Source organism: Cololabis saira, chromosome 20 (genome assembly GCF_033807715.1).
Source record: "Cololabis saira isolate AMF1-May2022 chromosome 20, fColSai1.1, whole genome shotgun sequence".
Classification (NCBI taxonomy): Eukaryota; Metazoa; Chordata; class Actinopteri; order Beloniformes; family Belonidae; genus Cololabis; species Cololabis saira.
The window spans coordinates 28524595-28542422 of record NC_084606.1 but is presented as its reverse complement, the minus strand read 5'-3'; the positions used below and the strand labels follow the sequence as shown (position 1 = coordinate 28542422).

Genomic DNA, 17828 nt, shown 5'->3' with positions numbered 1-17828 from the left:
TTTTGGTAATGTCATGCTTGCTTAATGTTGGATCTGACGCTCATTAATCATTTTAGGTGGGAAACCTCAGCAGTTACGACAACTTTTATGAAGTTAATTAACAGGTAAACTCATTTTTATGGATATCCACTCATCTATGTGCCATAGGTAGCAGAAAACAGTGAACAGCAGAGGCGTAATTTCTACTGACACCATCAAGTTAGTTTTATGTGGGACATTTAACAGACACTCACGACTCACGCCACTTTCTCATTTAGGGACCGTCACTAAACTATTAACTGCTGAAACGTTGCAAATTTTTCTTTACAACTACTTAGACATTTCAAATTTATGGCGAAATGTATGACTCCAATAGAAAATTGATATACACCTCTTTATTTTGCATTTGAACACTTTGACATTCTTTATTTCTTTACATTAAAAAAATAAGTACTGGCCTTGATATTCTTGGTCTTTTTTCAATATTCTGTATGAAAACTAATTTCTAGTAAATGCAATCAAAGGGGAGACAGCAGCAGAAACTCAGCTCAACAGTAGCAAGGTGACTTTGATTTGTTAACAGCCGAAGTCAGCCGAAGTTTCCATAAGAAATGAATACATGATTGATGAAAATATAAAGTCAAATTCAGGTAAAAAAAAAAAAAAAAATAGGCCGACTCTAACAACGTTTCAATCACGGTTTATGGCTCTTGTTTTCCTTTCAACATTAATGTTTTTGTGTTTTCAGAAGACAGGTGAGCAGGAGTCGGATCAAAACGCAGAGTTTGACATAAGAAGGAGAAGCTGAAGGTTACCTTAACCCTTTAATGCACAAAGTTGCAGAAATAAATGGGAAAAACAGTGTAACTGACTCACATTATCCCAACTCTGATCACACACGAAAAGCTAATAAATAGTGAAGATTTCTAATTTCATAAAATTCTTAGCTTTTTACTCTGATTTTGTGTCACCATTGTCCAAATGTGTGGAGAAATGCAGGAAATTGAGTCACTTTTTTTCTCTAAAGGGGGGCCCCAACTCTCCAATCCACCCCCCTCCCCCAAAAACCCATGGTGAACAGATCATGATGTTTTTTCTTCTTTCCATACCTTCTCTGTGGAAACAGAAATTATACATTGCATTTTACCGCAAGCAAGAAAGTGAATACATGTCTATCCAAACTGCACATCTATTCACGAAACAACAGGGAGAGGGTTTTTACCTGAACAACTTGCTACTCCGTTGGCCTTTTCACTGTCCTCCACTTGGCATTTCTTCTTAGCAATCTTGTGAAGGATGGATGCCTTCTCTCGAAATTTACCTGCAGAGGATAAAGAAAAAGGAGCCGCGGTGGTTAAACGCAGAAGCGAGCATCTTTCACAGCCTCTTGGCGACACCCCGGCCAGAGCTCCTGCTGCCTTTGACCCCGTGACGGGTCACATTTCAAAAGGTACAGTACAAACGGGCCGGCGGCTTCACACAAAACGTGTCGTTCAAACACACAGCGAGTCAGTGCGACATAGCATATCATATACTGATGATCCTGCAATGTCCGGGTCCTTGGCGGCCTCGAAGCCAGGGAGAGGAATCTCGTATGAAAAGATCTGCCTGTTCTTGCTCAGTTTTCATTTCACATCGGAAACTCCCGAGAGATGGCAGAGTTATGGAGGGTACTAAAAACAAACATTTCATCGGTAACATATGCAGACTGAGGACACTCTAATAAAACATCCAGCTTTATCATTTTACAACGCAGCATGTCACTCACGGTTCTAGCTGGAGAGTTTGAAGAGATGCTTTAAAAGTAAGTTAGTGATGAGCATATTTTCCCGGAAGCATTTATTGATTTCATAAATCCAGTCTAGATGGAAAGGTGACTCTGTGATGCAGTCAGCTGCATTGAAGCCGTGACCTTGTGGTTTACATAAGCAGTGCTACCGGTTGGCGAACGCGATGCAATTACGCCCACGTTATTACGACGGCTAATGACTGGCCTCTGGCTCGTAGGAACAAGGACTTTTCAGACGGAAGTCTCTGAATGCCCCGAACACAGATACCAGCAGGTTTCAGACTGTCCTTCAACTTTAGTTTTAAAGCTTTTGAGCTGCACTGACAGGACGTCTTCAGCAGGAGTAGCTTTCAAACCATAGTGGAACAAATAAAGTTGTTATTACACTGTTATTACACTGACTTCCTGTTTGTGTCGGTTTCTGCACGCCCACTTCTAATCAGAGGATTTTTTTTTTTTTTTTGTTAATTTTAGGAGGGCATAGCGGATTTGTCAGGGCTTGACATAGTAACACGTCAATACGTACTCCACCCAGCCATGTCGACACTGTCTGTGACCTTCTAGCAAAATCATTAACCACCCCAAGTCACTGGCCGCCTCCCTCCAATCTCCTCCATCTTGCTCTTCATTGTTTCTCTTTCTTCCCCTCTCATCCATCTTTTTATCTGTCTCTCACTTTGTCTTTTTGTTATTTGGCAGCACCCAGCCTCTCCCTGCCTCCCTCTCTCACTCTTGCATTATACACACATGCAGACAACAACACCAACAACACACACACACACATATGGTATACTGCGTATTTTCACAAGACGGCATCACAAGTTCCATCGCCACGACGTCACTCACCTTGGGTGGTCATTGTTAGCTGCTGGTGTATGATTGTGAGCATGTAATTGTGAGAAATCACCTTCAGGTCTCTGCCTGGATTGGATGATAAGTGGCAGAACTGGGCTTTGTCATGTGGGTGTTCAGAGGCGTTTACTCAACGCTGAAGAAAACCCTCTCTGTGTGAGTATGCTGTGGCAAATTCGCTGCATGGACGCATTATGAATCAGTGGGGGTCAAAGGGGGCAAAGATGTGTAAGAGCCAACCCCCCCACCACTTCCGTCCTGCAGAGGACCAAGATCTGCAGACTGAAAGAGACATATGGCGCTTTTACACTAGTACCTGCCGAGTAGATACTTTTTCTGTACCTATTCTATAGCCGAGGTTCTAAGCGGCTGAGTCGGCTGCATCTGACGTCATCACACTACACGCCACCGATTGGTCGGGTGGCGGGGCCGTCAGACGTTTGAATCAGGAAGCGGGAGTCAGCGAAAGAGCGGATTGCAGCAATTTTATTCCACAGGCAATGGCAGCGCAAACGTCTGTTTCATGATCGGACTCTGAGGTGCAGATGTTCATAAACCTGGTGGCCGAGGAGAGAATTAATGCCGCGTTCCATTTACCTCGGAAATCGGAACTGGGAACTGGGAATGGCAGCCATCTTGGAATGGTAACTCGGGGGTGGTGAAGCTTCTCCCACTTTCCCAGTAGGAAATACCACTTCGAGGGGCGTTCCAGTTGAAAATTCCGACTGGGAACTGGGAAATTCCGACTTCCGAGGACAAATGGAACGCGGCATAAAAAGGGATCTAGACGGGCGATAAGGAACGACCAGATCCACCAGGAGCTCTGTCACTTCTCAGTCGCCCGCCGCTCCCCCAGCTGACTTTTCAGCAGCGCCGACACAAACAAAAAAAAAAAGCCGCTTGAAGCTTCTTTTACTTTCATTTTTTAACTTGATATGGAACACAAGCCACAGACCCAGCAGCACATCTATCATCTCCTCCATGTTCTACATCTTTAGTGTTATTGTCTTCTTCGTTTGTGTCACACAATCAAATACGTCACAGCAGCTTCGCTCCAACCTCCTACTTCATCTGGGTGTCTAGAAACAGATGAGGACGAGGCGAGTGGAGGCGAGACGAGGCGTGACGAGTCGGGCTGAGTAGGTACTAGTATAAAAGCGCCAGTAGTGTCTCTCCTCATCCATTCGGTGCTTCTTTGTTCTGATATGCATCTCTTTGGCCTCATTTTGTAGTATCTTCAGTCATTTTTTATGTTAGTGATATTATTTTGATCTGTCTGGCATCTGCCTTTAAGGTATTAGCTGCCAAAGGTCGGGGGATCTTGGCCTCTTGGGGGTCTGGGCCACAAAGAAAAGGGAAAAAAGAGGACTCTTGAAAGAAGCCTTGAGGTTCTACATAATATATAAAATTTGCATTTAATGACTTGTAGTTTTACGTTAATCTAAATATGGGAAGCTGTTTTTGAAGAAAATAAACAAAAACACAAACAAATACCAGCACAGTTTGGTTTGGTCACAGATTAAAGAGAAACAAATGGCTTTTTATAATTAATCAAGTTCTTTAAGATTTTTTGTGGACTTTTTTGCCCCAAACTAGCATTGTAAAGAGGCTACGCAGAGCCTCTTGAGGAGTCCAGTCCCTCCCTGGCCGTCTCTGCAGCCCCTCCGTCAGCGCTGCCTGTTACGTAAACACTGGGTGGATGAGTCACTCCAGTTTGCCAAATCCAGCAATGCACGTCTCAGGTGTGTGCACCCGCTGCCGCTGTAAGTGGAACCTCCAAGTGAGCGCTGAGGCATGGATGATGTGTTTCTCAGCAACGCAGATGGATATAACGGGAACAAAGAAGCAAAGAGAGGACAATGGAGAAAAAAAGAAATCCTGTGTTTTTCTGAATAATATACGTGTGCATGTGTGTTTCCACCTAACACTCTGCATTGTAAATGTTTTAGTGCACTTACAGAATTACAAATACCAGTATGCAACATATGAGAGCATTTTTCTGGAGTATTTAAAAAAAAATATCCAAAAAAAAGAAAAACACTACACACAGAAACACACATTAAGTATGTATATATTGTCTATACAGGAAAAAATGAAATAAACCCCTCAAAAAAAAGAAAAGAAAAGGAACAATTTGAAAATGGCATGGATGCTTTGATTTGCACTTATGTCAGTGAAATCTCAGAGAGGTTTTCAAACTGAAAAACAAACTGTGTGTCACAAGCAAAAAGGAAAAAGAAGAACAACAAAGGCAGGGGGGGATGCCGTTTAATGACGAGGAGGAAAAAAAAAAGAAAGAAAAACCAAGAGGGATGACAGAAGTCAACTCAAATAATCAAGTAATGAAAACTTTCAGGCTTACCTTCCTCAGTCATTGAGTGATAATATTTTAGTTTCCCATAAGTCCCAAGCTCTACAACATCACAGCAAAAGACAAAAGTGAGGCAACGGACACACAGAGAAAAGGAAAAGAGTGAACATGACAGAACAAGACAGGTCCGCTGGTTCCACGCACATCACATCACGCCGCGCAGGCACTCACACAAACACGAGAAGTGGCACACAGAAAGACGACGTCTCTCTAAGTCATCACTGCATAAGTGCAAAAAACAAAGCACGGACTGAACAGCAAATGAAACACATTAGAGTCTCACGGTAACTCTGTCTGATGATGAGTCTGAAGATAGGTAGGAGGTTTGCAAAAACAAAAAGAAAAAAGAAAAAAAAAGAAAAGGCCCACCATTGGAAAATAATACGAGGTTCGTAAAAATATGATCACAAAAACTAACAAATAAATATAACATGAACAATAAGTCAGGAGATAATATATCAGGTCGACATGCAACAAAGAGATGAGTCCTCCTCTCCTCTGCGCACAAGCTTTTTTTTTTTTTTTTCAAAGAACTTTATGATTCGGCATTTTATTTCCACAATGAAAGCCCAACAATTAATTTGATTCCCTTACAGAAGCAGTTCTTTGTGCCAGAGTAAATAGACGGTCAGCACATCTGCATGATGAACTAGCCGGGAAATCAAACCTGCAGCAACAGCTGAATGTGAAGCAGCAAAGCCCAGACGTGTGCCTCCCACGCTGCAGTTCGCTGTGGAAGGAAACCTCGCCGCTTGGAGCTGATCTGCCCCTTTCAGCTCAAATAAATAACTTATGGAGCGGTGGCAGATTTTTAACGTTGCTCCTTTTAGTTTGCTCCAAAGAGACCGTGTTTGGCAGTACACCAGTGAAAGCTGCTGGAAATATAACCAAACAACTGGCTGAAGGCATGTGCTCAGTTACGGCTTCGCTGAACAGACTGACAAGGACTCCAGACGCAAAGAGAGAATATTAGAAAGCTAAGTTTATCGATAAGAACGAGGCGACAGATGCCCCCCACAGAATCCAGACATCACAGAGTTAGACAAGGAGAATATGAAAGGAGAAAACTGACAACGGTGGCAAATACCGCTACGCTTCGGACAATTTTTCTTGACAAACTTTCTTCCAAACAGAAACATCACAAGGAATATTTGATTACTTTAAGAAGTACCATATTTTCTGGACTATAAGCTGCACCTGTATATAAGCCGCATCCGCTCTATTTAAAAAAAAAAAAAAAAGATATGCCATCCACAGATATTTATGTTGTTAGATTAGATATTTACTACATGTACAGAAGGATTTTGAACTGTAAATGATGTACATGTTTGTACCTAAATAGATCCTTTCCTAACAGTGTCTTTTAACACGGCAGCAACTTTGCTGATTAAAACAGGACAGAACCAAGAGAAAATAATCTGTATTTATCTATTTATCTGTTTGAAATCTGCTTCTACCTACTTCTATCTGCTAAAGAAGAAGTAGAATATTCTTCTTTGCATTTATTTTGTCTTAGTTTTGATTCTAATTCCGGTTAGAGCGCCCTGAGCGGTGGAAGAAAAATCCACAGAATAGCTGCACCTTTGTATAAGCTGCATGGTTTAAAACCTATGAAAAAAGTAGCGGCTTATAGTCCAGAAAATACGGTATTATTTAGCTCCTGATGTCTCTTGCCACCGCTGGGTCTAGTAACCCGTCATTTCCACTGATACAGATACTATGTCACATATCAACGGCAATGAAACTAGCTCACAGGACCACATTGGACATCATGGCTGAGAGACTCAGGAAAGTAGAGATGAATGAGGAAACAAAACGGCCATGACATTTGGGTAGTGACCTACAGAATGAGATTGTGGCTCTACGCAGCTGAAACGGGTTTCCCACGTAGGGCAACTGGACTCTCCCTCAGAGATAGGGTGAGACGTTCCGGCATCCGGGAAGGGCTCTGAGTTGAGGCTTCTGGTTGGGATCCCTCCCCCAGGAGATGTTTTCACACATCTCCAACAGGACAAAGACCCCAGAACATGCTGCATGGATTACATCTCCTCTTTTCTCCTGTAAGAGTGAGAGGAGGTGGCTGAAAGAGATCTGGGGCTCCTCTTCTGCTTCCTGCTGGGTCCGTGAGCTGAACTAAGATAATCGGAGGTGAAAGGATAAATAGATGGATGAAGAAAACAAGAGTGTGACTGACCAAGACACTCTTAGCTGGTGGCTGAATCCACATATTCATCACTACAGAGTAGCGTGTACCTCTTCAACAAAGCCATTTTTTCCTGTGCTCTGAGGTAAATGCACTCTCTCCCGCTTCCAAGATGAACTCAAATCATCCAGGTATATAATGTTTTTGCTGCAACTAGTAAAAGTTATGGATTTAAAATCTCTTAATGTTAACATGTAGAAAATAATGGTTTCTAAAAGGCTTGATGCTAAGGATGAAACAATCTTTTCAACTTTTCAACCAGTCTTAGGATGTTATTTTTCTTTAAAAAGTAAGAAAAGGGGAAAAGAGCATCTTGCAAAAGTTTGGGCACCCGCAGAGATTCGGGCTTTCAGATTTTTCTCAAGGTCTCTGACATCAATTTAGCTTGTTTGGGCTGTAGCTTGTTCCAAATTTTTGTTAAGATGCTTTGAACAAACCTTATCCCAACAAACAGGCACGGTAGACTCCACTAAGAAGCTGCCTGGCACTTAGAAAATTAAAATAATTGATGATAAGATGCCAAGAGAGGGTTATGAAAATATAAGTGGTTTTTAAAAGCCAATCCTCAGTTTGTAATTTGATTTTAGAAATGACAACCCAAGTGGTGGAGGGAAAGTTGAAGTACAGAACTCCAAGAAAACATTCTGATAGGGATAACGGAAACGCTGATCAAAGAGGCCATGAAGACGTTCAGGAGGATTTGATAATCATGGCAAACGTGTCTCAAAATCCACTATGGACTATGTTACTATGTAGTCCCCTCGTCCTCAAAGATATAAAATACATAAATAAATAAAAATGCCCCCAGTGATTCAGTCTGATGAAGAGCACTCTGATGGTATAGGCCTCAGGGGGTTTACAGGAAAAGGGATGGGGAGGGAGAAGCGACCTATGCATCATCAGTTTTACCCAGGCAGACCTTCAAAGAGCAGAGCAGGAAGGATCTCCAAAAGTCCCAAAGAGTGAAAATGCCTCAAACCTGATCAGAAGGACTGATATCCCTTCATGAAAAGTGATTACAATCTGATATTTCCCAAAATGGGTGTTTGCAAATAAAAGCCATGGAGCCTATCCCGACTGTCGCTGTGGGACAGGTGGGATACACACCGGTCAGATAGGCAGTCCATCAAATGGAAACTTTGGAGACAAACAAAATTAAATATTAAATATATAATCATATATTTGCAGAAGATGCAGAAAACCGGACAGCTCTAACCATCACTCCACTGTCCTGACAGTCATTGTTGTTACTGAAATAGAAAAACAGCCTTCACATATACTGTAAGTCCGGAGGAATTTTGAAGATGAGAAAGTCTTCATGAGTTTTGTACTCGTTCGCAGTGGAAATGAACTGAAATAATCAAGAGGCCCTGAGTTTGCAACTTTTATTTAAGAGGTTCCACAAAAATATGTCTGTAATTCCTTTGAGCACTTATAAATGGGCAGGGGCTCAAAGGTATTTGAACAACTGACTAAAAAGAAGTTAGTTGGCAAGGTACAGTCTGTTTCTTATGTCCCTTTATGTTCAGCAAAATAAAGGTCTGAAGCTGATTTCAGGTATTGAGTTGGCATTTGGCAGCTGCTTTACTGCAGCCACTGATGTATAAGTCTAAAGAGATCTAAATAAGTTAAAAAAGTCAAATAAAATAAGAGAGAAAGTTAAAAAAAACCTTAGGTGTGGCCAAAATAAACAATTTGGAGCATTCTTAAAAAAAGAACGCACTCAATGAAATTGAAAAGGCCTGGAAGACAGCTCAAATGGACGGTTGAAGAATCACTTCATGAATGTAAATACATTCAGTACTTACTACTGCTGAGAATAGGAAAGCCAGACCTTGCCTTAAAACAACAAAATATTGTATAAGAATTATGGGAAGATAATGTCTAAAAATACTGCGAAAGCAACTCAAGAGTTTTTGAAAAGAAGCTGAATCTTCATTGGCCAAGTCAGTCCCCTGTTTTCAACCAATTAAAGCATACTTTCTGTTACTGAAGGCAAAACTTAAGGCAGGGTGACTCACAGGCAAGCAGTAACTGAAGATAATTGCAAGGAAGGTCTGGCAAAAGTATCTCCAGAGAGGAAACACCATTTGGTGACGTTCATGGGGATGAACAGTGTTGAAATTTGTGATTATAAATACTTTGACCATATACAATTAGGTCCCTGACAATGGAAGTACTTTTTTTTTAATTAAAAGGCTGTAATCCCCAAATGGTGAATTCTGTATTTTTGTGAAACCTCTTAAACTGAAGCTCTAAGCCCACACTTTGATCACATTTTGATTGTTTCATAAAAACCATAAAAAGTCTGTCGTTGTTCAAATGCCTCTGAAACTGTATTTGAAAATACACAACAGTAAAAAGACTGAGTGCTAAATTTGAAACGCGTTAATAGAATTCTTGTGCACAATCGTCGTCAAGTTTAATCCCCTTGGTTATTATTGCTGCCACTTTGGCCAGGTGTAATTTGACTCAATTGAACCAACAAACTTTTTGTTTTGTGCATTTACTATGTGTACAGCAAACAACTGCTATCCAAAAGCCAACATCCGTCATGCTAATATACTACTCAACCTACCAGTCGGCGACCACTCTGCTCTCGTGTGAGAGGATTATGGTACAAATCTCATGTCGGATGTGAGACTTGGCAGCCCAGAGACCTTATTCTAATGAGATGAAAACACATCTCATTGCAAAATTCCTCGCTCTTCTGCCGCACTCACAGACAAGTGCCTAAATCTCAGATGATTAGACGATTTTGATTTGAAGAGCGCAACCACTCCAAGGCATGCGTGGAACAGGGGGATATCTGAAGACAATGAGAGACAATCCCCGCCTGCATGTGGTTGCATCTTTGCCGCGTGTGACTGGAGAGAGAGAGAGAAAAGCTTGTTGTTGTTTACCAAGGAACCTCTTGTCCTTGTGGTGTGACCTCCAAACCTCTGGTGAGCCATGTGTGAAAGTGTGTGCGTGTGCGAGCATGTCCGCTCTGTTTGCTGAGGGTTGGGGTGTGGGGAAAATTCACAGCCTCTGCAAAAGCAAAAGAGGCTTTTAACATTGATTATTTCACTCTAGTGATATGGGGTAGCTCCGAGGCTGCAGGAGGAGGTCTGGCATGCACGCATGCATGCATGCATGCATGCATGCGTGTGTGTCTGTGCGTGTATTAGTAAATGAAACTAGTCTAGTCGCAGTAATGATAGATTGACAAGTGCTAGTTGGCTGGTCACAATTACATAACATACTGGAAAGATGATTGCCTATATGGTTTCGATTAGCAGCAGTCTGGAATTGTAACAGGGTTGACCTGCTTTGTCTCTATTACAGTGATGGACCCAGTAGGATCCACTGACTAAGGAAATTAAAACACCATACCAGCTGGTGGCAGTAGTGTACCACTACTGCTGTTTGCCAACTGCAAATGAGAAAAAGAATAAGGTGGCAAAGAAGAAGGAAATGAGAAGCAAAGACCTTGAGATCAACAAAGGAGCCAAGGGGGATTGTAGCACCCTATGATGTAATAATTTCCTGAAAATGTAATAACGCCTGAAAATGCAATAAAATTTGCACTTAACTCAATCGAAAATGTAATAAAACCCAATAATGTAATAACTTCCCCAATAATGTAATAACTTCCCCAATAATGTAATAGAATATCCTGACTGACATTGTAATAAAATTTTTTCCAATAATGTAATACCTTATTACATTATTGGAAATGTATTACATGGTACCCAAAGTCTGCAATTTAACCCAATAGTCATTCTGGTGTTTCAAATCCAGCGTATATAACATTCTTAGATACTTAAAACACAAAATGTAGAACTCTGGACTGAAAATAAACATATTTATTACATTATCAATTTTGGAAAAAAAAAAAAAGACCCACCTGAAAATGTAATAAATTCCCAATAATGTAATAAGGTATTACATTATCTGTAAAAATGTTATTACAATATCCGTCAGGATATTTTATTACATTATTGGTCAAGTTATTACATTATTGGACTTTATTACATTTTCGATTGAGTTAAATGCAAATGTTATTACATTTTCAGGCGTTATTACATTTTCAGGAAATGATTACATTATAGGGTGCTACAGGGATCCCGTGTTTAAGTTTGCTCTTGGTGTGGTGATGCCTTCTACTGGAAGGGGACATCAAGATGGATGAACAGCATATCCAACTACTACCCATTAGTGTTTTGGAGCCACTTTAAAGCACCTAGACAAAGGCAGGGATGTGTTCAACAACATCTAAGTTCCCCAAAATGTGTGGTAATGGAAAAAGACTCCATGTTTAAAGTCTTGTAGGACTACAAATCTGCTGCAGGCCCCCGTTAATAGAAACCCACCTTATTAAAAAACAGCACAGCAGTCTTTTTCTTTGTTGCTAAGTGTAAGAACAGAAATAGCTAAAGCTGTCTAGGCAACATCTTTGGTACATTGTTGATCTGAAATGTACAAAAAAACACTATGTTTTTCTATGGGGTGTTTGGACATGTGACTTTTCAGCTGACTGTCCCTCAAAAGCCTCAATATTGGGAAATTATTGCTTAACACAAGAGATAGATTTTTTTTTTCTTTAGGTAGAAAGATCAACCACTTCTGCTTTTTCCAGGTTTAAAGTTATGCTAACTGGCTGCCAGATTTAGCTTCATACATGTGGGATAAATGACAGAGGTATTGAGCTCACCTGAGACTAAGAAAGAAAATTGATATGGCTCCATAAAATGCTTTAGAAAGAGAAAAAATTAATTTTATTTGGTTTGAAAAAAACAATATATGAACCAAATTAATATAGCCTTACACAACAAATACATATTTTTTTCTCAGATAGCATTTCTCTTACTAACACTTTCTCACCCTCTTAAACTAATGGTTTAAGTCATATTTTTCCTCTTTCTTTTACAGAAAATGGAAAAAAAACAACCAAATATTTGATTTAGTGGTTATTGTTTTTTGAAAAACTTGAAAACTTGTTCAATCTTCCACGGGGCTTCACATCACTACCTGTCATGCTTGCTCCTCCCACGCTACCACAGTCAGCATCTCCAGCCTTCTGATCACCGGTCACTACAACTCCCAGCATTCCTTAGTTCCTCACATCAATGTTACCCTAAGTTACTGACACTATTGTAAGACTCCCATTAAGTTGGACAAAATCACATTTGTATTTCTATCGAATCTGTTCTTCACGTTCTACATCCAGAAAACCTTTCTCCACATTGTTTCCCCTCTGTTTTGTACCAGAAATATACTGTCTACAGTGCTAGCTAGTGAAACTAGCTAGCAGTGATACCTAATAATTCTATCAACATCTGGAATAAAGCTAATCCAGGATCAGAGGTGCGTATTTGAGGTGTTATTGGAACAACTGACCAGATGTGCGACTGATCACGACAGTATAAAATGGTACAACCACTCAGTCGGCTATGTCAGTGAGGAGTCATAAATGCCACTTTTGTGGGTTGCACAACTGCGTTATTATCCAAATGTATGTAGCCTGTATTTGGATGTATATTTAGCTTTGACTGTGCTAAGATGTTTGTTTGTTGATGGATCATAAGAGAATCTACTGCTAAGATACAGAAGGGCTTCAAACAAAGTTTATCATCCCACAATGTGTCGTCAGCTTACCAGTTTAGGGTAAGAACATTCAGAACTTATATATAATGTGTCTCAAAGATTAGAAAGCAAAATAATGAATCAGAATCCGCGTGGTACAGGCTCAGGACTTTTCTGGTCTCCTAAAAGGGCAAGTCACTTGGGGAAAAAAAACCTCTGGACAAAGATTAGAGAAAAGACTCTTAAGTGTTTATGAGCTGTCTCTTTTTCAGCTTCTCCTGGCGTCCGTCAAAACTTATTTTTGGCATAGCTCTACCTCCGGGCCCCTTCTGAAACAATCCACAGCATGTCAGGTTTAATCGAAAACTCTGTCGAGAGTAGCCACGCCAAATTTTGACGACCTCCTGACAGCTGGGACCAAAGCCCTCCAGGTGGAGTCCAGAAGAACTGGCCAGATGCAGAGTAAGCTACTCATAACTTTGTTTTTTAAATCACTGAGGATGGACCGTTGTACACTCCTCACCCTCGACTGTCACTATCTTGGCTTTGAAGTGAAAAAGGCAGAGACCACAAATCATAGTCAAACACCTATGCCATCATTCCCAGAAACAACAACTTGAACTTTAATCAATTTGAAACACTTCCTCATCACCTACTATGCGTGTGAGTACGTAGTTTAGGGAGTGTGATATATGCAGTACTGGAGTTGAGGGGGGATGAGGGGGGATGGCATCCCCCCTGAAATAAAAACGGTCAAAATCATCCCCCCTGTAAAACTGCAATACCCCCTTTCCATCCCTTATGTCATTTCATCAATGAATGTGGTTTTACTGCTATTTCAACATTTAGAGTCATCACCATAAAAATAACACCAGAAAAATAACTTATTTGACAATTTTCACCTGTTTCAAGTAAATTTTCACTTGAAATAAGTAGGAAAATCTGCCAGTGGGACAAGATTTATCTTGTTATTACAAGCAAAAAGATTTTTCTACTTATTTCAAGTGAAAATCTACTTGAAACAGGTGAATATTGTTGTTTTTTCCAGTGATGAGTCTTGTTTTAAGTGTAATGAGATTTTTTTTACTAAAATGAGACATTTTAATCTTGTTAAGATTTTGAGTTTTTGCAGTGATCCATTTTACTTATCCTGTGAAGGACAGAGGCATATTATTAAGTTCATAAAACTGTTTTTTATTGTTGTGTTTTGATGTATTTGATGTAAGCCCAGTGGATATTTAAAGCTTACAGAAGGCTGCATTTAACTGCTGCTATGTCATTCCTGCAGTATTTCTGCAGGTGTTTTGGTCACTGCTATTATTTGTAATATATTATATTATTTGTAATCAGCACAAATTATCTGTCCCCATATGATAAAATCTACTATCCCCCCTGATTTTTTTTTACAACTCGAGTACTGGATATATGTAGATGCATGCTTGTAACATCTTGGTGTGGTGGTATTCTCCGTGCAATCTATGGCTATGATTGGTGTAAGCACAAAGTTAACTTCAAAGTAAAATAAAAAATATGTCAATACACTATCTGTAGAGATGGAAAATACATTTGAGTTCCCCAGGGGGGGTCAGTGACAGTGAGTGCATTATTGAACCATGCAATCAATGCGAGCCTGGGTCACCAACTAGACAGAACTGCAGCTGGGGGTAGACTGATACAAAATACAAATGTATGTCCTCACCCCGAATTTTCAGACTTCTTTTACACATCTAAACTTTCACTGTAACAGTTCGCCATGTCCTGTTTTACACCGGTTTTCCCTGTAAGCGTGTCGGTGTACATGGGCGCATCATAGTTTATGCAGATGACCTTGTCTGATCTGCGCTCAGTCTATCCAGGCCTTCTGCAGGACCCACAGTCAATAAAGAATAAAAAATGATGCAACATCAACAGCCGAGGTCACATCGGCAACGTGAGTGACCTTTCAAGTTTATTTCAATTAGTTAATGATTAGCAGGAAAGGCATCGCTGTAGTAATCTGGCTGGTACATCAGCGCCGTTACATCAAAATGACCAGACTGATGGAAATTCAAAAGAAACAACAATACACACTTTGTCTATTAATGTTTAAAAATGCATTCACTTTGATAAGCGGATATATTTGTGCCCATTTTCTTTTATATTGAGGTCGACTCCAGGAAGAGGAAGAGTTATGACTCCCTTATTGAAGGGCTTGACCCAAAGGCATACACACAGTCTGAATTTTGAGTGGCTGCTTTTCAGGAGACTTGTTTCAACATCCATGGATGCCTCAGACAGGAGACTGATACCCATTCGGCCCCGTTTCCTCCCACTCTCTCTTTTCAGTTCAATATACCATTCCTAAGTGATATTGTTTGTAGCTCCACATTGATTGAAGTAAAGATGCGGGTGTTTGCACCTTGAACCAAATGTCCCAGTCCACGATAAACTTGCACAGCTAAAAGGTCTGCGACTGAACTCAAAGAAAATTGCATTAACACGACTGCAAAAGCTGATAATGAAGAAAATCTAGATGCTGAATAAACATAGGAAATGTACGAAGAAAGTGAATGCTTAAATCGATAAGAGTTTGGTTGGAGCAGCTAATTATAAAGGCCCATGAGGGAAACAAATTTCCATTAGCTGCCTTGTCAAGATCTTATTGACTACAAGTTCTGAGCAAGACGATGTAAAGCGGGCTGAGAAAACAGTGCCAGTACCATTTCATGAACTAAGCACAAAGTTCAGTTTAGTCTCGGCACATCCTGCCAGACCTGGAGTTGAAGGACAACCCAAACTGATCATTTTTGGGTTTCGGCTAAAACTTACAATGCTAAATCTACAAGGACATCGAAAGAGGAGAGAGAGGATTTGGCACAATGGGGAAAACAATATAGAAATGGTCACAGAGGGTTTCCAGGGAGAATGCATCCACAGAGGAGAATGAGATATTTGAAGGCGAGAGTCTGCAGGGATGAACAGTACAGAGTTGACATACACCACAGCGGCGCTCAGGAAATATATACAAAAGGGTACACATCAGGTAAGAGTTGCCTCCCGGCTGTTGGAATGAGAACAAACACATCTTTTTTTTTTTTTAAGTACGGGGGGGGAAATACAGAAATTAGAGGAATAACTCACCAGAGTCAGCAAATTCTGAGGGGACAGTAAAAGAAAGAGAAATAAGAAGACAGAAACAGAGACAAGATAAATCCAGGAGATATTTAATTGTGCTCGCCAACATTGAAATACTGATAGCTATTATTCCAAAAATTGAAATGTACAATAAAGGTGCACGTAAGTTTATTAACAAACATTTTTTTTATGCTTGTAAGGCATTAAAATGATCAGAAATCGGAGGAATAAGCTGAAATTCGAGGGTGGTTTCTTGCAGAAGGCCAGATTAGAAGATTGGTGCCACTCAACCAACGCTTGTCCTGCAGGAAATGATAGACTGAGACGGGCTAAATCCGTGAAAACATCACCTGGTTGCATGAAGATTATGCTGCAGTCTCCTTTGTACTGGTTAGTGCTTCATGTTTAATGAATAAACCCGAGAATGGTATCAATCTTCACATCCGACTCTGGGCAAGAAAGTGCAAAGAAATTTCTGACAAACGCACATTGAGGGCCACGCACAAAAGCAACACACACACACACACACACACACACACACACACACACACACACACACACACACACACACACACACACACACACACACACACACACACACACACACACACACACACACACACACACAAGCTGAGCAGGGTATTTTTTCCCCCTGCATGTCTAAATTAAAATCTTGTCCACATTTTAAGCCACTGTAACTTAAATTCACCCATGTGTATAATAAATAAACCAGAACAAAACTGATGACAGCAGATGAAATAAAAAAAAAAACCAAACAGCATACACTTAGAGCAAATGATGCAGGAGTTGGGGTGCCATCAGGAGTAAAAAAGTCAAACCGAGAGAGAAAAACCCTCCACACACATACATACACATACACAAACACGTGTACACAAACATGCTACTGCTAACTAACCCCATTTTAAAAGTCCAACAAGCAGAGGCGAACCACTTCCAAGCACTGACAAAACAACTCAGACTTTTTCCTCAGTGCGGAGCCGCAGACAGCTTATTTTGAGAAGTGCCTATGAAAAATGTATGGCTGGAGTCCTGCTAGCTCCCCGCAGCCCTGCCGAGCAACTCCTCGAGGCTGAGAGCACACAAGGACAAGCCGCAGAGCCTCCATCTTTGATGGATGCTCCCTCTCTATCCATGCTGCGAGCTCATCAGCAAAATGATTCCTCACATCAATAAAACCTGTAAAAATCTGCCTACAACACTTTGCAAATGGCAGTATCCTTTACATCTATATTAAGGTCGTTAAAATACTGCAGCTAATAAAATTATTTAGCACCATAAAGCGATAAGAGCATGCTGAGCTGCACTCAAGACCCAGATAGGTTCAAGGAAGTGTGAGAAATCTGTTTCACAGACATTTCTAAATAATGTATTTGAATTAGCAGAAACTTTGAGTATCGCTTCTGTTCACACACAAATTAATTCATTCCTCACATCATGCAACACTTTACTTGATGCAACAGTGCATCCATTCATATTTGTTTATTTGCCAAATATTTAATTATTCTGGTGTGGATTTTAAGATGTTACCAACCCCCCCCCCCCCCAAAGGTCTCGATTCACGATAAAATAACTAGTAAATACTTCACATTAGGTGGTTTGAAGGAGGCTGAATTAGAAATTTACACAGAGTGAATTTAATTACCCAACATATTGCACGATCGGCTTGAATAAACATGACATTTCATTTCATACTATGGTTTAAATCTCTGCGATGGAATAATAAATACACCTAAAGCCTTGGATTTAGTGTACGAGTGTGAATGTGTGCCTGTGAAAGCGTATACTGCCAGATCTGCCTTGGCACTGCTTATTAATCATTCCTGAGGTGACTTTACTCAAGGTCGTGTCTTTCTAGGAGAGAAAAGTTGTTGAGAGAAAGCTGAGAGTGAGGCTCTGCTAATATGATTGCATAGATCGAGAGGAGACATATT

The 17828-nt window shown here is 40.5% G+C and overlaps 1 protein-coding gene across 6 annotated transcripts in view; it reads right to left on the bottom strand.

The window, feature by feature from the left end:
- The window catches only part of LOC133420026 (sodium/potassium/calcium exchanger 2-like), a 63667-nt gene that overhangs the window by 14068 nt on the left and 31771 nt on the right, over positions 1 to 17828 (bottom strand). For 3 of the 6 annotated variants that reach the window (XM_061709573.1, XM_061709572.1, XM_061709574.1), the window contains 3 exons: positions 15883 to 15897; positions 4983 to 5033; positions 1202 to 1300 (listed from right to left, as the gene is read on the bottom strand). In XM_061709573.1, the coding sequence (XP_061565557.1) occupies positions 1202 to 1300; positions 4983 to 5033; positions 15883 to 15897 (165 nt within the window). The remainder of the gene's footprint in view (positions 1 to 1201; positions 1301 to 4982; positions 5034 to 15882; positions 15898 to 17828) is intronic. The other 3 variants (XM_061709576.1, XM_061709577.1, XM_061709575.1) reach the window with 2 other exon arrangements.